The sequence below is a fragment of the Anopheles arabiensis genome, chromosome 2 (genome assembly GCF_016920715.1).
Source record: "Anopheles arabiensis isolate DONGOLA chromosome 2, AaraD3, whole genome shotgun sequence".
Taxonomy (NCBI): domain Eukaryota; kingdom Metazoa; phylum Arthropoda; class Insecta; order Diptera; family Culicidae; genus Anopheles; species Anopheles arabiensis.
The window spans coordinates 93,066,980-93,087,543 of NC_053517.1; the positions used below are offsets into that span (position 1 = coordinate 93,066,980).

Consider the following 20,564-nt stretch of genomic DNA (forward strand, 5'->3'; position numbering starts at 1 on the left):
GCAGACTAGTGACCGAACGTAAGAATACTGCATACCGAGCAATGCAGCAACGGCATAGAACGCGGGCATGCGCAGAGGAATATTCACGGCTCAGACGCGAAGAGAAACGAGTTCACCGCTCCAAGAAGCATGCTTTGGAAGAGCAAAACATGCGGGAACTCGAGCAAACCAGAGAGGCGTACGGACCGACACGAAAGTTTTACCAAGCGATAGCAGGTCACCGAAACAACGTTGTACCTAAGGTAACCTGCTGTCGCAACAAGGATGGAGATCTGGTCAGTAACCAGCCAGAGGTCCTCTCGCGGTGGGCTCAGTACTTTGATGAATTACTCAATGACCAATTTAGCGAACAGCTAGAAGCGCCACTAGCAGATAATGTCATGCTACTGCCACCTAGCATAGAAGAAACACGAAAGGCTATCCGTCGGCTGAAAAATAACAAGGCACCCGGAACCGACGGAATTGCAGCCGAACTGGTCAAGAATGGAGGTGCACGACTAGAAAACGAGATTCATCAAATTGTTACTGAGGTGTGGGATAGCGAATCGATGCCTTGTGATTGGAATCTCGGCATCATCTACCCCATATACAAGAAGGGAGATAGGTTGGACTGCAACAACTACAGGGGTATTACGGTGTTGAATACCGCCTATAAAATATTCTCCCTGATCCTTCAGGATCGCCTTGTCCCGCACGTCGAAGAGATAGTAGGAAACTATCAAAGAGGATTCCGAAACGGAAAATCAACCACTGATCAGATCTTCACCATGCGGCAGATCTTGGAGAAGATGGCTGAATACAAAAACGACACATACCATCTCTTCATAGACTTCAAAGCCGCATACGATAGCATAGCCAGGGTAAAACTGTACGACGCTATGAGCTCTTTTGGAATCCCGGCCAAACTGATAAGGCTAGTTAGAATGACTATGACCAACGTCACATGCCAGGTGAGGGTGGATGGAAAACTCTCAGGACCTTTTGCTACCACCAAGGGTCTGCGCCAGGGGGACGGGCTTGCCTGTCTCCTATTCAACTTGGCGCTAGAGAGGGCCATCCGCGACTCGAGGGTGGAGACTACGGGAACCATCTTCTATAAGTCAACCCAGATCCTGGCATACGCTGATGATATAGACATCATTGGTCTGCGGCTCTCCTATGTAGCAGAAGCCTACCAAGGGATCGAGCAGGCGGCAGAGAACCTCGGATTGCAGATAAACGAGGCAAAGACCAAACTGATGGTGGCAACATCAGCGGGCCCGCCAACAAATAATCAGAATCTACGTAGGCGTGACGTGCAGATAGGTGAACGCACTTTTGAAGTCGTCCCACAATTCACCTATCTGGGATCAAAGGTCAGCAACGACAATAGCATGGAAGCTGAGTTGCGCGCAAGGATGCTGGCTGCCAACCGGTCATTCTACAGCCTGAAAAAGCAGTTCACCTCAAAGAACCTGTCGCGACGGACGAAGCTGGGACTATATAGTACCTATATAGTACCAGTACTCACATACGCCTCTGAGACATGGACACTGTCCAAATCTGACGAAACCCTCTTAGCCGCGTTCGAGAGGAAGATGCTCAGAAGGATACTTGGCCCCGTATGTGTGGAAGGACAATGGAGGAGCCGCTATAATGACGAGCTATACGAGATGTACGGCGACCTCACTGTCGTACAGCGTATAAAGCTCGCCAGGCTCCGGTGGGCTGGCCATGTTATACGCATGGAAACGGACGACCCAGCCCGTAAAGTCTTTTTAGGCCGTCCACAAGGACAGAGGAGGCGTGGTAGGCCCAAGTTGAGGTGGCAGGATGGCGTGGAGGCGTCCGCCATTAAGGCCGGGATAACGGACTGGCAGACGAAGGCGCGAGACCGTGAGCGGTTTCGGACACTCCTGAGGCAGGCCAAGACCGCAAAGCGGTTGTAGCGCCGGATAAGTAAGTAAGTAACGGTCTCAATTTCAGCTTCATATTTTATATAAAAACTGACAAATAAAATTAAAATTTATGATACAATAAATTAAATATTTATAAATAAATTATTAGCAGTAAAAAAACTAATCGTAAGGGGATTTACGATTCTAGCCAGCTTCTCATATGGAGTTTGAACCATACCATACAAAACCAGACGAAAAATTAGACCCAGATTTTCAGGCTAGATCATTTAAGCCTGCAAAAATATGTAAGCGAACGCTGATTCGTCGCAGATAGCATCAGGTTAGCTCATAAATGCTTGATTTTTTGCGACAGCATAAATATTTTGTCAAGAAATATTTAAAAGCTTTTGATTCGATACTTTTAAATTTGTTTTACATACTTTTACCCATTTCAGATACAAAACAAATTTAAATAAAGCGGTTTAAAAATGCGTTTCTACTTGTACACAAATGGTGAAATCCAATATGACGTCATTTAAAAATGGATACAACCGGGATGAAGAATATTATTCCACTTACGGACAAAACATTCTGCTTTCGAACATAAATTATAGAAGATGAAGGCAATGATTTAATTAACATTAATTTATATAGAACCAATGGATCAAACAGAAAGTATTGCCAATAATCTTCTATTCAAAAAAAAAAATGAGTCTTTAGCGAGTCTCCAGTAGCCCGTCTTTCAACTACCATGAAATATTGTCTTTTGAAAGGTTAATTTATTTTGTCAAGAGGACTAACCTGAATTCAATGCTTAACCATGCTCTTCATCATATTTACCACAACACATCTTGTTATTAATTATGAACGGTCGTTTCGCTGGCATCGCGTTAAGTTCCTCTAATTCCCAAAAGAGGGCGACACAGAAAAGGTTTAGTGCGCGCGTCTACCACTTTAGCGTCTACCACTGATCGGGACGACCAGTCCCGAAGGATCCCGATCGAGGCTAGGTGAAAAATAAAAGAACACTGTTTCAACAATATCCCACGACAAGTGATGGATTTGTTAGCGTCATAAATAATAAAACCGACTGCATAAAAAACACTTGCAATAGTTTGATTTTCAGTAGCTTTGGGTGAAAGAAACAGTCCTGTTGCCAACGTCGTAACACACCTTAAACATTAAGAAGCGGGACAGCCAAGTACAATAATAGGAAAAGTAAAGGAGTAAAGTAAAAGCAGAAATGAACAAATAGCAAATTAGACGAGAAAGATTAATCGGAAAATGTTACAAAACATTCGATAATAAGGCAGAGCGTATGAAAAAAACTTAAAATCCAAAAGTTTTACAATCAAATTTACAGTATCGAATAATCATAATACAATCCTACAAATCGTATCAAACAGCAGCGATTGGCAAACTTGGCAATGAAAGTCGGTTCAACGAACTAGCGTTATCCGCTCCATTCCCTTCTGGTAAGAAACTGGTTCCGTGCGGCCGTAGTAGTATCGACCAAGCAGTAATGTACAGGTTAGCTGAGACGATGCTTTTACCTCCTGAACCGGATAGTCAATTCTTGCTCCGACTAACGGATTCACGTGTGGTCTTTCCCAGTGCCCAGCACAGCTACCTCGAGTTGACATTTGCTAACTCTATTCCTCCCTCCCCGTCCCTTACAAACAATCTAATAATTAATTACATTATCAAACCATTTCCCTACTATCAATCACACGTCACTTCAATTTGCCATGCCTGCCTGGGGGATCAGCAATGAGACAAACGAGTGGCCTGTGGCAGAGGAAAAAGGGATCATCTGAACTACTGCAGCACCGGGAAGCGGGTGTGAAAACAAACCTATCTCCCCACACTCCACCTGTTTTCCTTTTCATTTGATGCATTTTATCTTCCCTTTCTTTGCGCACGCATTATGCTGCAGTGAGCCGGAAAAACGAAAGCCAGCTGACCGACCGGCTGACCGATTGTGAGCCGATAGTGAAAACGAAGCGATGCGAAGCGCTGCAGTCCAGTTTATCTGGCCGTTTGTTATCGTATGCTCCCCTATGCTGTTTTCCCATGCCGACCCAGCTCCCCAGCTGGTCGGACGCTGTGAAAATGCATAATGAACTATTATCTATCTGCGACCCGCGATCTTGTTTCCGCCGTCGTTTCGTTTTCGTTTCGTCATCGCGGGGCTTGGTTGGTTAAAATGGGGTTTTAACCCGGGGGGAGAAGGTTTTGTTTTTTGCCTAAATTTGCTTCATCACTGATTTGAAATTAGTCATTAATAAGCCCGGAGTCACCGACCGCCGTGAGAGTTGTTTAGAAAGATAGGGGAAAGATGAAGACGTTTTCGAGGGAGGCGTGTTACATTTTCTTTGCGTTTTTTTTTGTGGTGCATTAAATTTGTAAAATTTAAGATTCGTTTGTTAGACAAAAGAATTATTAATATTTTTGACAGTTTATCGGGCCGTCTGCGGTGCATTTTCTGTGCAGCTTAAAAGAAAGCGAATGATCGTGTCATTCTTCCCTTTGTGTGAGGGTAAATTGAATTTATTCAAAGCATTTGGCAGGTAAACTTAGTAAAGGTAAACTTAAAATAGTTTTCATTTTTTTATATGAGAAAAGCTTTTTCTTAATTTTATTTTTGTTATAAAAATTATAATAAATTGTACCTAAAAGTCATCTCTTTTGATACATATTTCTGCAAAATGACATCTTACTGTCCTCCTAGGTAAGTGATCGACTTGAAAGATTTACTTATTTTCTTTTCCCTTGTCTAAAAATTAATCCCTTGTTGACTCCAATAACAGGATTTAACTATTTTTCAATGTTATCTATTAGATCTTTCCTTTTTTTTGGGGGGGGGGTTTAAATCCATCTAACTAGACTGTTACGACTGTTAGTTAGGCAGACAGATTGCAGACTTACACGCCAAACACTTCCGAAAGTAGTCTTAGCACAAAGACAGGCTTTCGAATCATTTCCAATTGTGACCACGTTCCGATAACAACCATAAAAAATACGGCTCCCAATACCTTCCCAAAAGCAAACCACCCTAACCACTTCATCACACATAACACATCACAATAACCATCAATCGAAAGGATAAGCTTTATAATGCTTATTGACCATGCGGGCTGGGCCCCAAACGAGCCCCAAAAAGACAGACCCGAAATCGGAAGCAACCTGTGCTTGCCAATTTATTATGTGTGACATAAAGCTCCATGCCCGTGGTTAAAGAAAAACAACGAAAAAACAGTCACAAACACACTGACGATCGCGTCATTTCTTGTTTGGCGCAGAAGCGAACCAATCCACCGCACGGAACGGAACAGTTTGTGCATTAATTTCACCAATGATCCGTCGAATCGCTTCATTCAAATGATCATTTCACTAGCCGTCCGGGCTGATCGTTAGCGAGCGGTCCGGCACGGTGGTCAAGCTGTGGCTCGGCGTAACGCTCGGCGACAGGAAAGGGTGCCGTGTGGATCGTTTAATCGTCCCAGAGCAAGCAAACGAGCTCGGGAATATATGTATTACATCGGAGACTTAGAAGACGGACCAACGCGGCTGACTGGCGCAGACACACACGATCCACGGCTCATTGGGCGATGAGTTTCCTTTTTCCTGGCCCGTGGGCCTCTCGCTCTCTCTCTCTCGCTCGAATCACAAACCTGCTTTGGCGAGGGCTGACCGGCAACAGTCTGTCCGGTTAGGGTGGTAGATGATGATTAAGCACTCGCGGGTGAAGAGTGGTTTGTTTGTTTTCCCTCCCCCCCCCCCCCTGTCGTATGTCGAAGGTGTAAGAATGATCGAGAGAAAGGCGGGGGCGCACGATGATTTCCGGTTGAGAGTTCAGTGCTTTGGGACGTTACGGTCGAAATGTGCAACAGTTAGGTGTGTGTGCACTGATTCCGGTTCCTGTATAGTAGATGGATATTATTGCATCAAGAAGGTTCTCTGGGTCTCCTAGGTATGGGTTTACTGAGCTGGCTCTTACATTGTAATTCGATAAAGACTACTTTAAAATCATTAAAAAAGACTTCTTCACTCATTTACTCATTTACTTCAAGTTCACGCGTTTGTTTCAATTGTACCAAAAATTACTTCCAAATCGAATATTTACAATTTCTGAGAGCTTTCAAAATCAATCTTTTGTAATCATTAGGACATTGTGCAGAAGCTGAAGTATCTATAACGCTCAAACTCCTTCTGGAGAAGAAGCTCTAACGACATGTACCACAACTTTGCAAAGAAGTTGCCTTAACAGTCTTGCATCCTGCAAAGTGATGAGTTCTTGCGACCTTCAGGTTCGTTGTGAAGCAAACAGAAGTCATATCAAGCATTCATCGAAGCAAATCAATACTTGTAGTTTCTGCAAATGCACTTCACGATTCGATGCTTGATATTGATGAGACATCATCATTCCTTTTCTTCTTTGTTTGTTTGATTAATCATGGAAGCTTTAAGCCATTTAGACGACATTCGTCTTATCATCTCCTGTTATAGTGTGAAGTAAAGGTTCTTTTATCCAACCGCATCATTTTCTAAGCCTCAACACTGAACAGAAAGCGTTGTATCCTTCTATCCAATCCACGTCCTATGATGACAGTCGTTGCCACCCTAAATTTTGGCTCAATTTTTTATTCTAACGCACCTATTTTTGTCTGTAAGTCAACATTGTTTTACTCTTGTAGGAAACATGATCAAATGCACAAGATATTTGAGTAGATTTATGGCAACTGTAATTTTACATCCATACAATTCCATAATTTGGGAACATTCATGTTCAAACAAAACGTTAAGTTTTATAAAAAAACAGCGATTGACTTAAAGTCAAAAATATATGCCTTAGTGCCAAAAACTGGTTACTCAGAACCATCATTTAGTGGCAATGGCTGTGACTATCAATTCTTCAAGCCTGAGCTCTCTACTCTATGAGCTTGAGTAACATGCAATGCAAAGTTAGGGGAAGAAATCATAGGTTTTTTAAAAGAAATATTCCAGCATTTAAATGCTCAAATATGCCTGGAAATTATTGTAAGAGCTTAAGTTAAAGTAAGGATTGTATGTTGTATGCTGCTGCTGACAATTTAATGTATGCTGACAATTTTAAAAATCTACCGAATGTCATTTTTTAACATTCTTTGAAGCTCTAGTAAGTGAAATAAAATTAAAAAATTTAAAAAAAAAATATTATAATGAAATATTTAGTATTGTAATAAAACATATAAAAAAACATTTGAAATACTATTTACATTAAATTACCTGACATATAATAACGATCAAGTCTTGAAATTAGTGGGAAATTTGAAATATTTGTATTGCATGTAATACATTTTTGAAAATTAAGTAATAAAATTAAAAATATTTATCTGGGTGATCGAATATTATTTCACCAAACATTTTTGGGATATAATCAAAACAGCAATAATTTACGTCCACTTTCACTAGAGCCCTACTGACTACTGTGAGCTCTTTGAATGATATTAAGTTGTCATGTCAGGAAAAGGAACACAATGGTATGAATTCTCTCTTCCTATAAACGATCATGAAATGATCTGCTAGATGCATTCAGCACTCCTCCACACTACTTTGTGGCAGAAATACATTAGCTAATCTAACTTATTTCAATCTCGAACGCCAAGACAATCTCTACCCTCCCGGACAACCAGCCCCTATTACAATCACACTAATCCAGTACGGAATCTAATCCATTTTGGCAACAACAGCAGAAGAAAAACACTAATCTCGCACCATATTCCCGCCTCTGATTGCATAAACTGGCACAGCCAGGCGCCCTCAGCGGTATGCAAAATAGACACAACGGAAGAAATGCAACAACAACAGCAAAAAACAACCTTCCAACAAACAACAAAAGACAATCAACCGAGTTGGGTACAGCAAAACAACAACACTCAACACTTGTCACCATCACTCATGGCAACCACCCGCCCCCCCCCCCCCCCCCCCCTGCTCGTCCCAACCATCTCAACACGTTCAACACAACTCATCGGGAGGATCGATCCCGGGCTGGAGGAACGAAAACGAAAGTGTCCGCAGCAACACTGTTCGCAGCATCCGCTTTCATACGATGCCATGATCGGAAGATCGCATGTTTGTGTATGTGTGTGTGTGTGTGTGTGTGTATGTGTGTGTGTGAATGTGTGTTGCTTGGTGACGTTTTTCGGGTGGCGGTTTTACGTAGATTAAATCCGACTGGCGCGCCAGTTGTACGACATGGGTGTAGGACAAACAAAACTAGCAAAATGTACTACCCTGAACCCCTTTCTGAGCCCCCAGCTCGAGCGGCTTGTAACTGGTAAATCAAGCGAGAGAAAAATTGCCTTCCACCTCTTCTGCCAGCGTGAGGCCGAAAGATCCAGCCCGAAACCGCCCGGATGAGACCGACGAGTGTTGCTGCAGCGAAAGAGAGTGAACTGGAGCAGAGCGAGTTTTCCCACCCCGGCTCGGTCGGGCCGGCGCCGGCGAAGAAGGGGACACACGAAACGAAACTCCCGGGCGCACGCGGAGAAAATCTATAAAACTCGCCCGGTTTCGGCGAAATGCAGCACACTTTTCCCGTTGGCCTTGCGAGGCGAAAGTGAACCGATCCGAGGCAGTGTGGTTTGTGGCGCGTACGCGATCGAACGTCCCGTCGTGCCTGCCGTGCAAAAGAAAAGTGTACAAGTCATCCCAGAGAGAGAGAGAGTGGACGGGTAGTGTCTGAAGAGTCATTGAAGGGCAGTGAAACGTGGTGCGCTTTTTGCAAATTGCCGTGGAGAAAGGATATTATGCAATAAACAAGAATGGCCTGTGAGAGTGTTTGCTGTGCGATGTTGCTATTGCTGGTGCTTGCGATCGTGTCCCCGGGGGTGCAGAGTGTAGGACGCCCTCCGTTCCTGGGCCGCCGAGAGCCTCCACGTACGCTGCAGATGATCGGTTCGGTCAACCCGCGGATGCTGCACAAGATCAGTGCCGATCTGCAGCCCGACACCTCCAAAGTCGTCCACATCCAGGTGCCGTACTACGTCGATCGGCCCATGCAGCGGCCGAAAAAGTTCCAGCCCTGGGTGCTACCACCCCGCAACCAGCGGTTTGCGTCCTCCGGCGGTGGACCACATCATCACCATTTCGCTCCGGTGCAGCAGCAACTTCACCATCCAGGGCATGCTCCTCCTTTTGGAGGCCCGTTCCGGGAAGCCCCGTTCAAGGCGAAACCGATCCTGCCGAACGAGTTTCTCGCTAACCCGGGCCCGTACGATACACCCTTCGTGCCGGTCATGAAACCTAGCCCCGTTAATCCACTGCCAGTAGAGCCGGCCCCGCCGGAGATTGCGTTCGAGCCGATCAGCATACTGCCGCTGGAGTCGCCCTCCTTCGACACGGTGCGCAACCACGTGCGCTATCTGAAGCAGAAGCAGGCGGCGTTCTTCGAGGGTCAGGGCCGTGAGTTTGGGCTGGCAGGAGGTGGTTCGGTGGCACCGGAGGAGTTGGCGTACTACGGTGAGCATGGTGGTGGGTCGTCGGTGCACAACGGTGATCCGGATCGTGACAGTGAGCGGAACACACTGTCCGAGCATGACTTTGGGCAGAACGATCGGAAGTACGATCGGCGGGGAAAGGCGCACGAGGTGAAGGAGGAAGAGGAAGAGGAGGACGGTGAGGAGGACTTTTACGACTCGGAGGGCAAGCAGTACCGGGACGATGATTTTGAAGATTCGCGGGACGAGGCGGACCGAGTGGCAGCCTTTGAGCCGAAGAAGGTGTACACGCAGGTGCGACATCGGGAGGTCGTACGGCATGTCCCACGGTCGAAAGAGCCTGAAAAGGAGGACGAAGAGGAGGATCATGATGAGGATCAAGACGATCAAGATGAGCAGGGAGATCCCAAGCAATCAGATGATGAAGATGATGAGGAAGATGAAGATGCAGAGCACCAGGAACGTCACACCGAACGACGTCCAATCCGGGAGCGCATTAACCTCCAGCGCAAGAACATCGTGTACTCCGAGAAAGGGCGCCAGGCGCACAAGTTCGATCATGGTTCCGAGGAGTCGTTCGGTGAGTTTGAAGAGAACGAGAAGACAAAGCCAAAGCGTCTCAACCGTATTAAAAGATCTCTGGATGATCGGGAGGAGCCTGAGATGCTCCCAGTCCACCAAGAATCCAATAGGACCTCACTGGTGGACGTGCTAGCGATGATGATCCTCGGCAACGACACACTCCCACCGCACGCCGAAGCACTAACCGATCCGCGCGAGCTGCACGGCGAAGAATTGATCCGCTTCCTGGACGAAGCGATCCAAAACACGACCCAGTACCTGCCCGACAAGCGGTCGGACGAGCGGACGCACGTCATCAGCATCGTATCGCCGCCGAGCAATGTGGTCAAGTTCCCATACTACACCCGTCCGGCAAGCGAGATCGATGTGGATTCTGCATTGAGGTACGCGGAAAACCTCACCAGCTTTAGCAACGGGCTTTATGGAACGAAAACATCGGAAGGGATTGAGTGTAACGAGGTGGATGTGGAGCTGGAAGAAGAACCGGAACCGATCGAAGAAGGCGCGGAAGGCTTCAAACCGATCCGGCGACTGAAGGGACTGGGCGATAAGATCGATTGCCTCAAGCGGAAACACTTTGGCAGCGAGCCGCTCGATAATCCACTGTTTCGGGAGGAGTTTGTCGGCGTGCCGCGGAAGATGTACGTCCCCAAAGGCACTACGCCGGCCGTACCTCAGCAGCAGCAAACGCAACCGAACCCAGCCGTCGCCGTCTACAACGATGTCATCCGGCACATCAAGAAGCATCTGGCGAGCCAGCAGCGGCGCAAAAACTCCAAATCCGACACGGAGCAGGACACGCTAATGATAGCGGTGCCGCGTGTCTTCCGACTCGACCGAAACGATGCCCAACCGGCACCGTCCGGGGTGCATCTGAAGCGTGAGGCACGGCTGGTGTTCCCGCAAGCGAACCCACTGCCCCTCTCGAACCACATCAGCGTGCCGATCTTTGACATTAGCAAGTTTGTGCCACGGTTTATGATGCGCCCGAACGAGGATCTGTACAGTGAGGATTTGCTGCCCGCGGTTACTGTGCCAACAACGACACCGGTGCCACGGCTGAGCAGTCCCAAGGTGAGGCTGCAAACGCTGGTCCGCACGGCGGAACAGCTAGCCGAAGGAGCGGTTGAGGTGGAGGAAGGCGTGGAGAAGATCCTGCTGACGACACAGCACACCCCGACCGGTACGGTGCGGGACGACATTGCCGATGCGTTTGACGACGTGCTGACCAAACCGAACCAACCGCCGGCCCCGCTGCCACCGATCAAGCCGTACAGTGTGGTGGAGCAGGACGCCAGTGGACCGCCGGAGCCGACGTTCAACAAATCCGGCCCACCGTATGCGGCCCTCGCCCTGGAACCGCCGGTCGCGCAAAGCATCCTCAAGCAGCGCATTGCGCCACTGGAGCGCAACCGGCTCGACGTGGGCAAGGCGAAACGTTCGCCGGTGAAGATGCGCAAACCGCGAAGGCCCACGGTGACGCGTAAGAAGGTGCTTGTGTTTTACACCTGAAGTGGGTAGGGGGTAGGGAAGGGAGTCGTTTATTGTTTTTTTTAGTAATTATTGTAGTGTTATTTATTTGCTATAAACGTACCTTTAGTTACGCGCAGCCAGTCACAGGAGATCAGTTTCAGTTCCTTTAAAAATGGTTTCGCTTTGCGGTGGCAGATAGATGGCGCTGCTGTCTGGGATGGGCTGTGGTCAAAGTGTTACAATTGACAGCCACTTTCTTTGGCAGCACGGAAAGTGACAGTCGGCCTCGTTGCAATCGAAGTAGGTGGTAGTAAAAGTGAGCATTGAAGGATAGTAACCTGCGGGCCCAAACCCATGGAGCGTCGGGGCGTCATAAGATGCAAAAGAACTCTCAGCTCTCAAGTTAACGTTAAAGAGAGCAGCACAAACAAAACAAAAAATGCGGGTTATTAAGGAGGAGACACACACACAAAAAAAACAAGCGCAGCACCGGAAGTGGGAAAAGCTGGAGAAGACAAAGACGAAGGTGCCGGTAGAGAGTTGTAATTTTCGTTTTAATTGCAAACGCGTGAATGTAGGCACACACACACACAAAAATCAATTGAATTTTGTTTGATGAAAAAAGAAACACTAATGCTCACAGCGAGAGAGAAAGAGCGAAAAAAACGAGTTAAAGTGAGAAAAAACACGAATACACACGCGGCACACATCGCTTCACTAATTAAAGAGAGGCAAGATTTCACCCGCGCCCCCTATAATCCTCGGCCGACCGTTTGCCCCGTAGTCGATTAATTGAAAGTGAACACACACGTGTGCGGGAGTATTAATAGCATCCACCTACATTTCCGAATGCACTTTCCGGGGCGCAATCGCCGCTGTGAGCTGTGAAAGACAGGGTAGTAAACAAAGCGATCGACGCAAAGCTGACGGAAGCAGCTCGTGCACGACAGGTGTGTTCCAGAAGATGGATGAGAAAGTGCATCGACACGAACGGCGAACGTCTCGGGGCCCACGAATTCCCACACAGAAAAGGGACAGATTTAACGGTCAATTGTGGCGATTGCGCAACTGCGGTAGGCGCTTCGACGGGCAAGTGTCGCGTTAATTAGGAAGTTTGTCTTGCCCGCTTGGACAACTAATTGACTGCTTACGGTGATGATGGGAACGGGTTAGCTAAAGTTACAGCGAAAGGGCCAATGGCATGAGAAGAAAACAGTAAAGTTAGGTCCGTGCGCGTATGACCAACAACACCAACCGACTGCTTCAAAGGACAGTGCATTGTAAATGCTTCGCTAATTTTAATAAACAAAGCCAACATCTCTCGTTTGGTGTTTAACGTGAAGAAAGTTCGATTTTGCGTTCGCTTTGTTGTACTTGTGCTCCGAAAAATCCGGTTCGAAGGACCACTTCCAATTTAATTCAAATTGGATTTATTCGTTAATACGTTTCGTGCTTCATGTTTGTTGTTTTTTTTTTATTTTTCATTGGATTGTTTTGCCAATATGTCTAAAGCTTACCTAGGTTGACCAGATAATCTGTAATTAACGAAACATTCCCCTTTGTTTATCTAAAGTTGATGTCCCGCCGTAAGTGAAAATTTCTAATTTCTCTCATTTCTGATGGGCTGGTCTATTAGGCATTGATTAGATAAATTATTGTTATAAAGATTGCGGATTGTAGTAAAGAATAACTTTCAGTTCAGTTCAGTTCAGTAAGGATAAGAAATAGCTTGATTAAGATTTACCATTTCCATATATGGCTTTTGTAGATGAAAACGTGGTATCAAACATTTGCACACGATCAAACATCTTTTTACTGTGCAAATCTTGTGTACGAATATACATTTTCAGTAGATGAAATACAGGTAAATCAAAGTTCTGAACCATTAGTCCCAAATGATTGGTCGTAAAATCCTTGGTCACAAAGTTCTTGGTCGCAAATGCTTGGTCACAGAATTCTGGGTTCTAAACTTCTTGGGTGCAAAATCCTTGGTCACAGAATGCTTAGTCACAAAATTATTGGACGCCAAAATCTGGATCTGGCAAAGTTCTCGGTCACAAAACCCTTCGTTGCAAGTTCTTTGTTGCCAAATGATTGATCGCAAACTAGGTTGGTGGTGAAATTCAAAGTACTAAAAAGGTTGAAGAGCTTTATCTTAATAGCTTTCTAACTTTGGGGCAATGCACTACAGTCTATTCCCGAGTTATGCGGTTACTGCGTTCCCGGCGAATCTGCGTAACTGGAATATCCGCCTAAGTCGAATTTCACATTTTTTGAATAAAATACTATTGTTTACTTGGAGTTTTTGATTTAATTTAGTATTTTTATACACTTTATCATTTAGTTGATATGATTCGTGCAGATAATTCTAATATTCTGGCTTCTAAGCGATTTAAATTTGTTAGCAAAAATGCAATTTTTACCAAACTTGAAGCAAATTGTACTGATTTGACATGTGATCTGTCAAATTTAGAAAACCGCGTATCTCCGAATCAGCGTAAGTCGAGAACCGCGTAACTCGGGAACAGATTGTACAAACTTTCCTACCATATTAAAAACAAGAGGATTGTTTCAGCTACAGTTAAATGATATACTAATATTAAAGTTACAGTATTTTTTTCGTAATTTACGGTTGCTTTAAATTTTGAGAGCAATAGAGCATTTAACGAGTTTCTAAGTTAACATCCAAATCTGTGTCTTCCGTTATCAACCAATATTGCATACAAATTAAACCAAATTGTGCCACCAAAGGATTATTAGATTTCAATTACTAAATGAAGTAAAATAAAACAACAGCATATAGACTGTTTTGCTATGTTCATAAAACAATCAAACAAGTTTTCATAGGTAAGGTTGTAGAATGTTGAGTTGAGTTGTTAATTTGGATGTATTAAAACAAACTATTTCATAATTTGGATTTCTAGCATAATATCTACAGCTCATAAACAAATTAATACATCCAAATCAAACAAATAATGCGGAAAAAAGCACAAAAACCACCTCCAACACCTTTAAAGAATTTTAATTCACCACAAACACTCCGCGACCACATCACACACGCACGCATCATGGAAGCGTGTGTTTTCAATTAAACGCTCAACTTATGCACCCACACCTCCTCACCCATTCCACAAGTAGAATTTCTTGCAGTCGACACAAATGCAATCCCATTGCATGCTGCACCATGCGCTGCATTCGTGGCGGGAAAGAAGAGAAGAAATGAACAAAAAACACACTAACAGCAAACAAAACAATAAAACCTACCCACACCTTGCCACCATTCGGTCGACATTGAAAACGCTGTACGGCGGCTACAGTAGGCGCCAGCCATCCAACCATCGGTCGTGAATGATGGGAATTGGAATAGAACGTTCTGGACGGGTTCGGCCCGAACCGCACGCGCTTAACGACTACTATTCCGCAAGCCGCCGCAATTAGCTGAAGAATTCCATGCAACAAAACCAACCATCCATTAAGTTGCACTAACAGCTACAAGGCACACTACACCTGTTCCCTTAACATCTGCTGGGCTGCTTCAGGTGTCCCAACTGGCAAGGGTTCACACCGGTGGTGCCCTATTTTGTTGGGATCGTTGCATCCGATTAGAATTTAATTGAGCGCTTGATCCGGGAACGAGCGCTGTCGCATGTTTTAATAAACCCACAGAACTCTCGTTTGACGTGCTTTGATATGCCCGTATTAAATCACACCATCCACAGAAACAGCTGCTCAACCATTCCCGCTTCGCTTGTGATGCTAATTTCTGCGTCACTAGGAACGCGCGATCGAATGCACTGTTTGTAGTTGAAGTTGTTGTAGTAATCATCATTTGCCCTTGATCCCACCGTTGGTCATTTCATAATATAGGTATTGCGATCGGTTTTGTCATTCCAACAGTCTCCAATGAAATCGACCACTTGTAAACCGATTACAGCTCACGATGATGATGATGATGGCGATGATCACACCTCAAACATCAATGTACCTTAATCGGTGCATATTGTTTTGCCGCCCTTATTAATTGACGCTGGAATTGTTACGCCATTTATTCATAAAAAAACACACACACACTCAAACCACCGTCTGTTCAGTTCCGTTGTTATGCAATCCCAATTTTCTATCATTTACTTCCCTGCTGGGTGTTTTTATATGCGCGATCTTGCCTTCCCGTGCCACACACCGCTATTTCCTTGCATCTTGTTTGCTCGATCGATCCGTACGGGCTGCTGCTGCTGCTGCTGGTTATGATAGCTTTTATGAACCAATTATTCCCAATCGTGACAGTGAGCGATGCGTTGGCTCTTGCCGTTGACATAACTGGGAACGCCACCTTAACATAAAGCACTCTTTCTCTCCCTCTTCCCGCTTTGTTTCCGCTCCCTGAAACTAGTTTATTTTTTCACGCGCGAGAGTACTATCCAGCCATTTATGTCATCTTCCGATCGGAGTACGATGACCAAAAAATTGGACCAATAAAACGGTCAATTAGTGGGGCTACTGCTCACTGTCTTCCTTTCCTGAAGTTACGTCTCTTCCCTCGTATACGCTGAGAGGCAAGGATCGATAACGGTCAATGTAGCGCTTCGGAAATCGGTAGCGGTTGTAAAAGCTCTTACAACTGTTGCGAATTTTTATTTCACCGTAAAACAAAAGCTGCAATGATTGAGAGGAGGATAAAGAAACGAGGAAAAGATAGGGTTTAAAATAATGGCGAGGCACACTATCACAGATCAAACAGACCGATAGGAGGAAGTGTGAAGTAATTGAAGGTAATGAAGTAATTTTCTTCTAAAAGGAGTTGGTCTACCGATTTTATCTTTTAAAAAGATGCTACAATTAATATCACTTGTAGTATTACATGCAATGTGACTAAGTGGGTTATGAATCATGCAATATAAACGAATCTTTTCAAGAATCCCGATCTTAGCCTCAAAACTAAACAAACTGTGGAAGATCATCTTACTGATCAAACCTTTTCGCTTACATCTTTATGCTATTAAGGTCTCTGGATAAGGTAGAATACGATGGCTGGGGCATGTCATGAGAATGCCGGACTCATGCCCCACCAAGAAGGTGTTCGAACAGCGATCCCCAGTTCGGCATAAGGCGCAGGGGAGCACAGCGAACTCAATGGCCGGATCAGGTGAAGCGAGACCTGACGCAGATCGGGTGTCTGCATGAATGGCAGGCTACAGCAAGGGAATTCCGAGCATTCTAGAGAATTGTTGTTAAACGGGCCATGTCACATTAACGTGCTCTATCGTAAGCAGGCTAACAACCAGGAATTTTAACCTTTAGATACTTATCAATATAGTTAGCAGCAGAAAGTACGGTTCGTTCTCTCTTTAAGACAGGTGTTGCAACGCCTGGTAAAACATTGTAGTTGAGTAGCTTTGATAGCCGTTTTTAGAACTGGCTTTCGTGTGTATTTAATATTTGCTGTACAGCTAAAAAAATAGTCTGTGCTTTCTGCTGACACTGATTTGATTTTTTTCGATGACACCCTCTCTCTACCAGATCAGTTGATCTCCTTGACCCTGTTTGCCCTTGTTGGTGACCGTAGCAGAACTACTCCCTAATTGGTCCCTAATTTAAATAATTCCTCTCTCGCATTTGGGGATATCGTTCAGTCCTTATCTAACAGGTGCCGCTATCTGGTGTCTTTAGTTACAACTGTTCGACTGTTATCGTATACAGGTGTCCCCCGAGATACGGCTGTAATTGGGACCGAAAAAATGTCCCAAAGCAAGGTGTAAGTCGAAATAGTCGTATGTCGAATATTTGTGAATTAATTTAATTTAATTAATATTATTTTTTTTAGTTTTATTCCAAAAGCCGTTTACACGATATAAATATTCAAGATCGGGTAGTTGTGGAGTCTTTGAAAATGTGTGTAACGGATCAGCACAGAAATTCAAAAAATACATCAATTTCTTGTCAATGACAATTTTTAACTGTTAATATCAAAATCTTCGTATCTGCGAATCGTCGTAACTCGGAGGACGCCTGTACATCCTGATGTTACGTAAATAATAACCTGTCCAATTGCACGAGGTCGTTTTCGTGCCAACAACAGGAGAAGATCAATTCTTTGTTACTAACATTCAGACTTAACTTATTCATTAAAAGATTTTTACATCCACTGTAACCTAAATAGCTGGGATTTATGTGTTCTTTTAGTACCATGTTGTAACAAAACGATGTTTTGAGTGTCACAATCATTGGTAAGTTATCTAGTTAGCTCAGTTATTGCAATGCAATTTCGGGTATAGCTTGAAATGCAAGAACCAGAGAGAACTATGAATTTCCTCCTTTAACAGAATGTGTAGCTATAACCAAACTACCTAGTTATCTTAAACGGAATTAAGCAATCGTCGTAAGGAAGAATAGATATATTTCATTAAAAATCAACAACTCCTCACTAGTACAACATTCCGTGCTCTTTCATGCTTAAACATGTATCGCTACATACATCTAAATGAAACATTAACACTGCTTCTACTTCCGGTATTTTAAATGTTGTTATTTTTTGTTTACTTTTTTCCAACTCCACCTACTCCGCGGCGAACTAAAGAAGGTGCGTAGCGCTAAAAGCGCAGTTGGACGAAATAAAACGAACAAACATTCGATGCGGCACACAGCATAAAACGACGCACATTTTTGCCTAATTGCACTAAACAGTTTTACCTTCAGCGTACTAACCGATCCAACGGTATCGGAAAGTACATCCCAAAGACTCATTACATTACACGGCCACAAGGTACCATTCAAGCGGCACATTTTTCACTGCTGTTGTTGTTGTGTGTATGTCTCCCCTTTGTCACAAACCCAATTGATGCTGCCAGGATTGACAAACGAAGCGGGACGTCAAACGCTGCGAAAAAACGTGCACCGCGCAAGCCGCTTGGCGGTCGGTCGGTAATTATAAATGCGCATCGCCGCGTTTAAGCGCGGCCAGATCGAGCTCCTTCTGGCGGTTCCGATGGCGGTTCCGATACAATTTTTCAAGGTCCACACGAACCGTCACACCAGTGCCGAAACAATGAGTCAGCATTTACCGTTTGTAGGCTCATCCCGAGCGACCCGAGGAGCTGCTCATCTGCTGCGAAAGGGAAAGTAGTATCGCCAACGGAAAGCCGGATGCAGGTCCCCGGTCTCGGCTACTGGTTGCGCAATCGTTCCAACCAGCTCTCTGCAGCACTCATTCTGCCCGTCCCGCGCAAGAACGTGATACAATTATTCCAATAAATATCGTGTTCACCCCCTCCCCGTCCGTTCGTTCGTGTCGTGTGGGATTGAAGTTGTCGCTAACGGCTCAATTCCTGCTTCTCACGAGATGTAGATGTGCAAGTAGATCCGATCAAGTGGAGGCGATTAATTGAATTAAAATAATAGACCGCAGGCACCTGTTGCCGCCGATCAAACGGTGGACGTGATGGCATCCCGTGCGGGCTGAGTTGGGGATGGGATATGCTGATGTTTATCGGCAAACTGGGCAAATCCATTCAAAACAGCCCGGGCCGGCGTTTGTGACGCTTGAGGAAGTAGCATAGAAAACATACATCCACTGCAAGCAGTGGTGATTAACGCTGAAGAGATGAGTCAAATGTGTTACTTCAAGGAGGTTAGAGTTGTTGGGGTATTAGGAATGAAAAATGCCTTTAAATAATGTAAATTTAATCAAATGGCACTATGAATCATTAACAAATTAATCTATTATCTCTGAAATTTACCTCACTTTCTCATTGTTTTATCACAATATTTGACATGTAGAGTTTTTTTTTAAAATTTGTTGAATTTTGACATTTGACAGCTCGACATACAATCACTCGCCAAGACCAATTTGTAGCCTAATTCTATTTTAGAATTATTATATATGTAAGAAAATGTGCATTCATTGTGCACTTGCGAACATTAGCTCACGAGAGATTGATTTTTTACTATAACACATGTAATTGGGAAAAATGATGATTAAAATCCATTAAAATGATATTTAACTATGAGACAAATGTGTAATTATGACACTTTTTTCGTAGAAAAAGCAAAAACTGTCAATTAAAAATGGAAAATCAACTGTAAATAAACTATAAATGAGATAAAAGTATGTGAAAATGAGAAAATGTATAGAAACAAAACGCCAACGGGTTCGTCGCTTAGATTTCGTTCGAAACTTATCGGCCATCGAAGTCTTTTGTTTAAATTTGCTTTCTAGCTGGTTGTTTGTAGTTCGGCTGTAAAATTAAATATGTTTGTGTGTGTGTGTCGTTCTCGATGTTAAAAAGATGCGACAAAAATAAAAAAAGAGAAAAAAAGATAAATATTAATAATATCAAATAGTTCTAACAACACAACCTAAAACGTGTAATAGAAACGCATTAATCCATAATTATCCAGCAAATATTAAGTTCCAACTAATAGTTCACACACACCACTCCGAATCCACCACCCACCGAAAGTGTGCCATTTCGTGTGCCCTCCCACACCTAATGCTTCCCCTCTCCTTCCCCCCATTCCCCTCGGCCAAACAAACAAACAAATGCACCACACCTGATTAGGAAGTCATGGTCACTTCGGCACCCTTCGGAGCACACCTTCCACTCTTTAAGGGCAAACCGCGTACACACGTACACACACACACACACACACACACACACACACACACACACACACACACACACACACACACACACACACACACACACACACACACACACACACACACACACACACACACACACACACACACACACACACACACACACACACACACGAAAACCCCGCGCCGTTTGTCCAGCAGCCTACCAATGCAAAATGTTTGCTCAGATGCGTGGGATTACATTGGCCAAGGGCCACGCGGTAGCAGGGAAATAGGTACGGCCTGCATAGAGAGAGAAAACCGCTGACCCATTCGGCGGTATGCAAATCGTTTGGCAACAAAAAAAATAGGCGACTCGGTTGCGTACCTCAAGGTCGTGCCCGGGTCTTACTCCATTAGTGGATGGGATGGGAAGAAAGCATCAATAATGTGGTATGATGTGGTAAGCGTGTGTGTACTACTGTTCGATTAGGAGGAGGAGCGAAAAAAAACAATAATAAATATTAATTAATAAGCGACCATGTCCAACATTCTGCCAGCATATGATTTTCT

The 20,564-nt window shown here is 44.5% G+C and overlaps 1 protein-coding gene across 1 annotated transcript; it reads left to right on the forward strand.

The window, feature by feature from the left end:
• Nucleotides 1-8,475: 8,475 nt before the first annotated feature.
• Nucleotides 8,476-12,756, forward strand: LOC120898000. The gene has a single exon (XM_040303268.1). The coding sequence runs from the start codon at nucleotides 8,687-8,689 to the stop codon at nucleotides 11,453-11,455; it is 2,769 nt and encodes a 922-aa protein (XP_040159202.1). The 5' UTR covers nucleotides 8,476-8,686; the 3' UTR covers nucleotides 11,456-12,756.
• Nucleotides 12,757-20,564: the final 7,808 nt, after the last annotated feature.

Bases quoted from the DNA above. Each gene is read 5' to 3' on its own strand.
- LOC120898000 (XM_040303268.1), top strand. From the start codon at position 8,687: ATGGCCTGTGAGAGTGTTTGCTGTGCGATGTTGCTATTGCTGGTGCTT.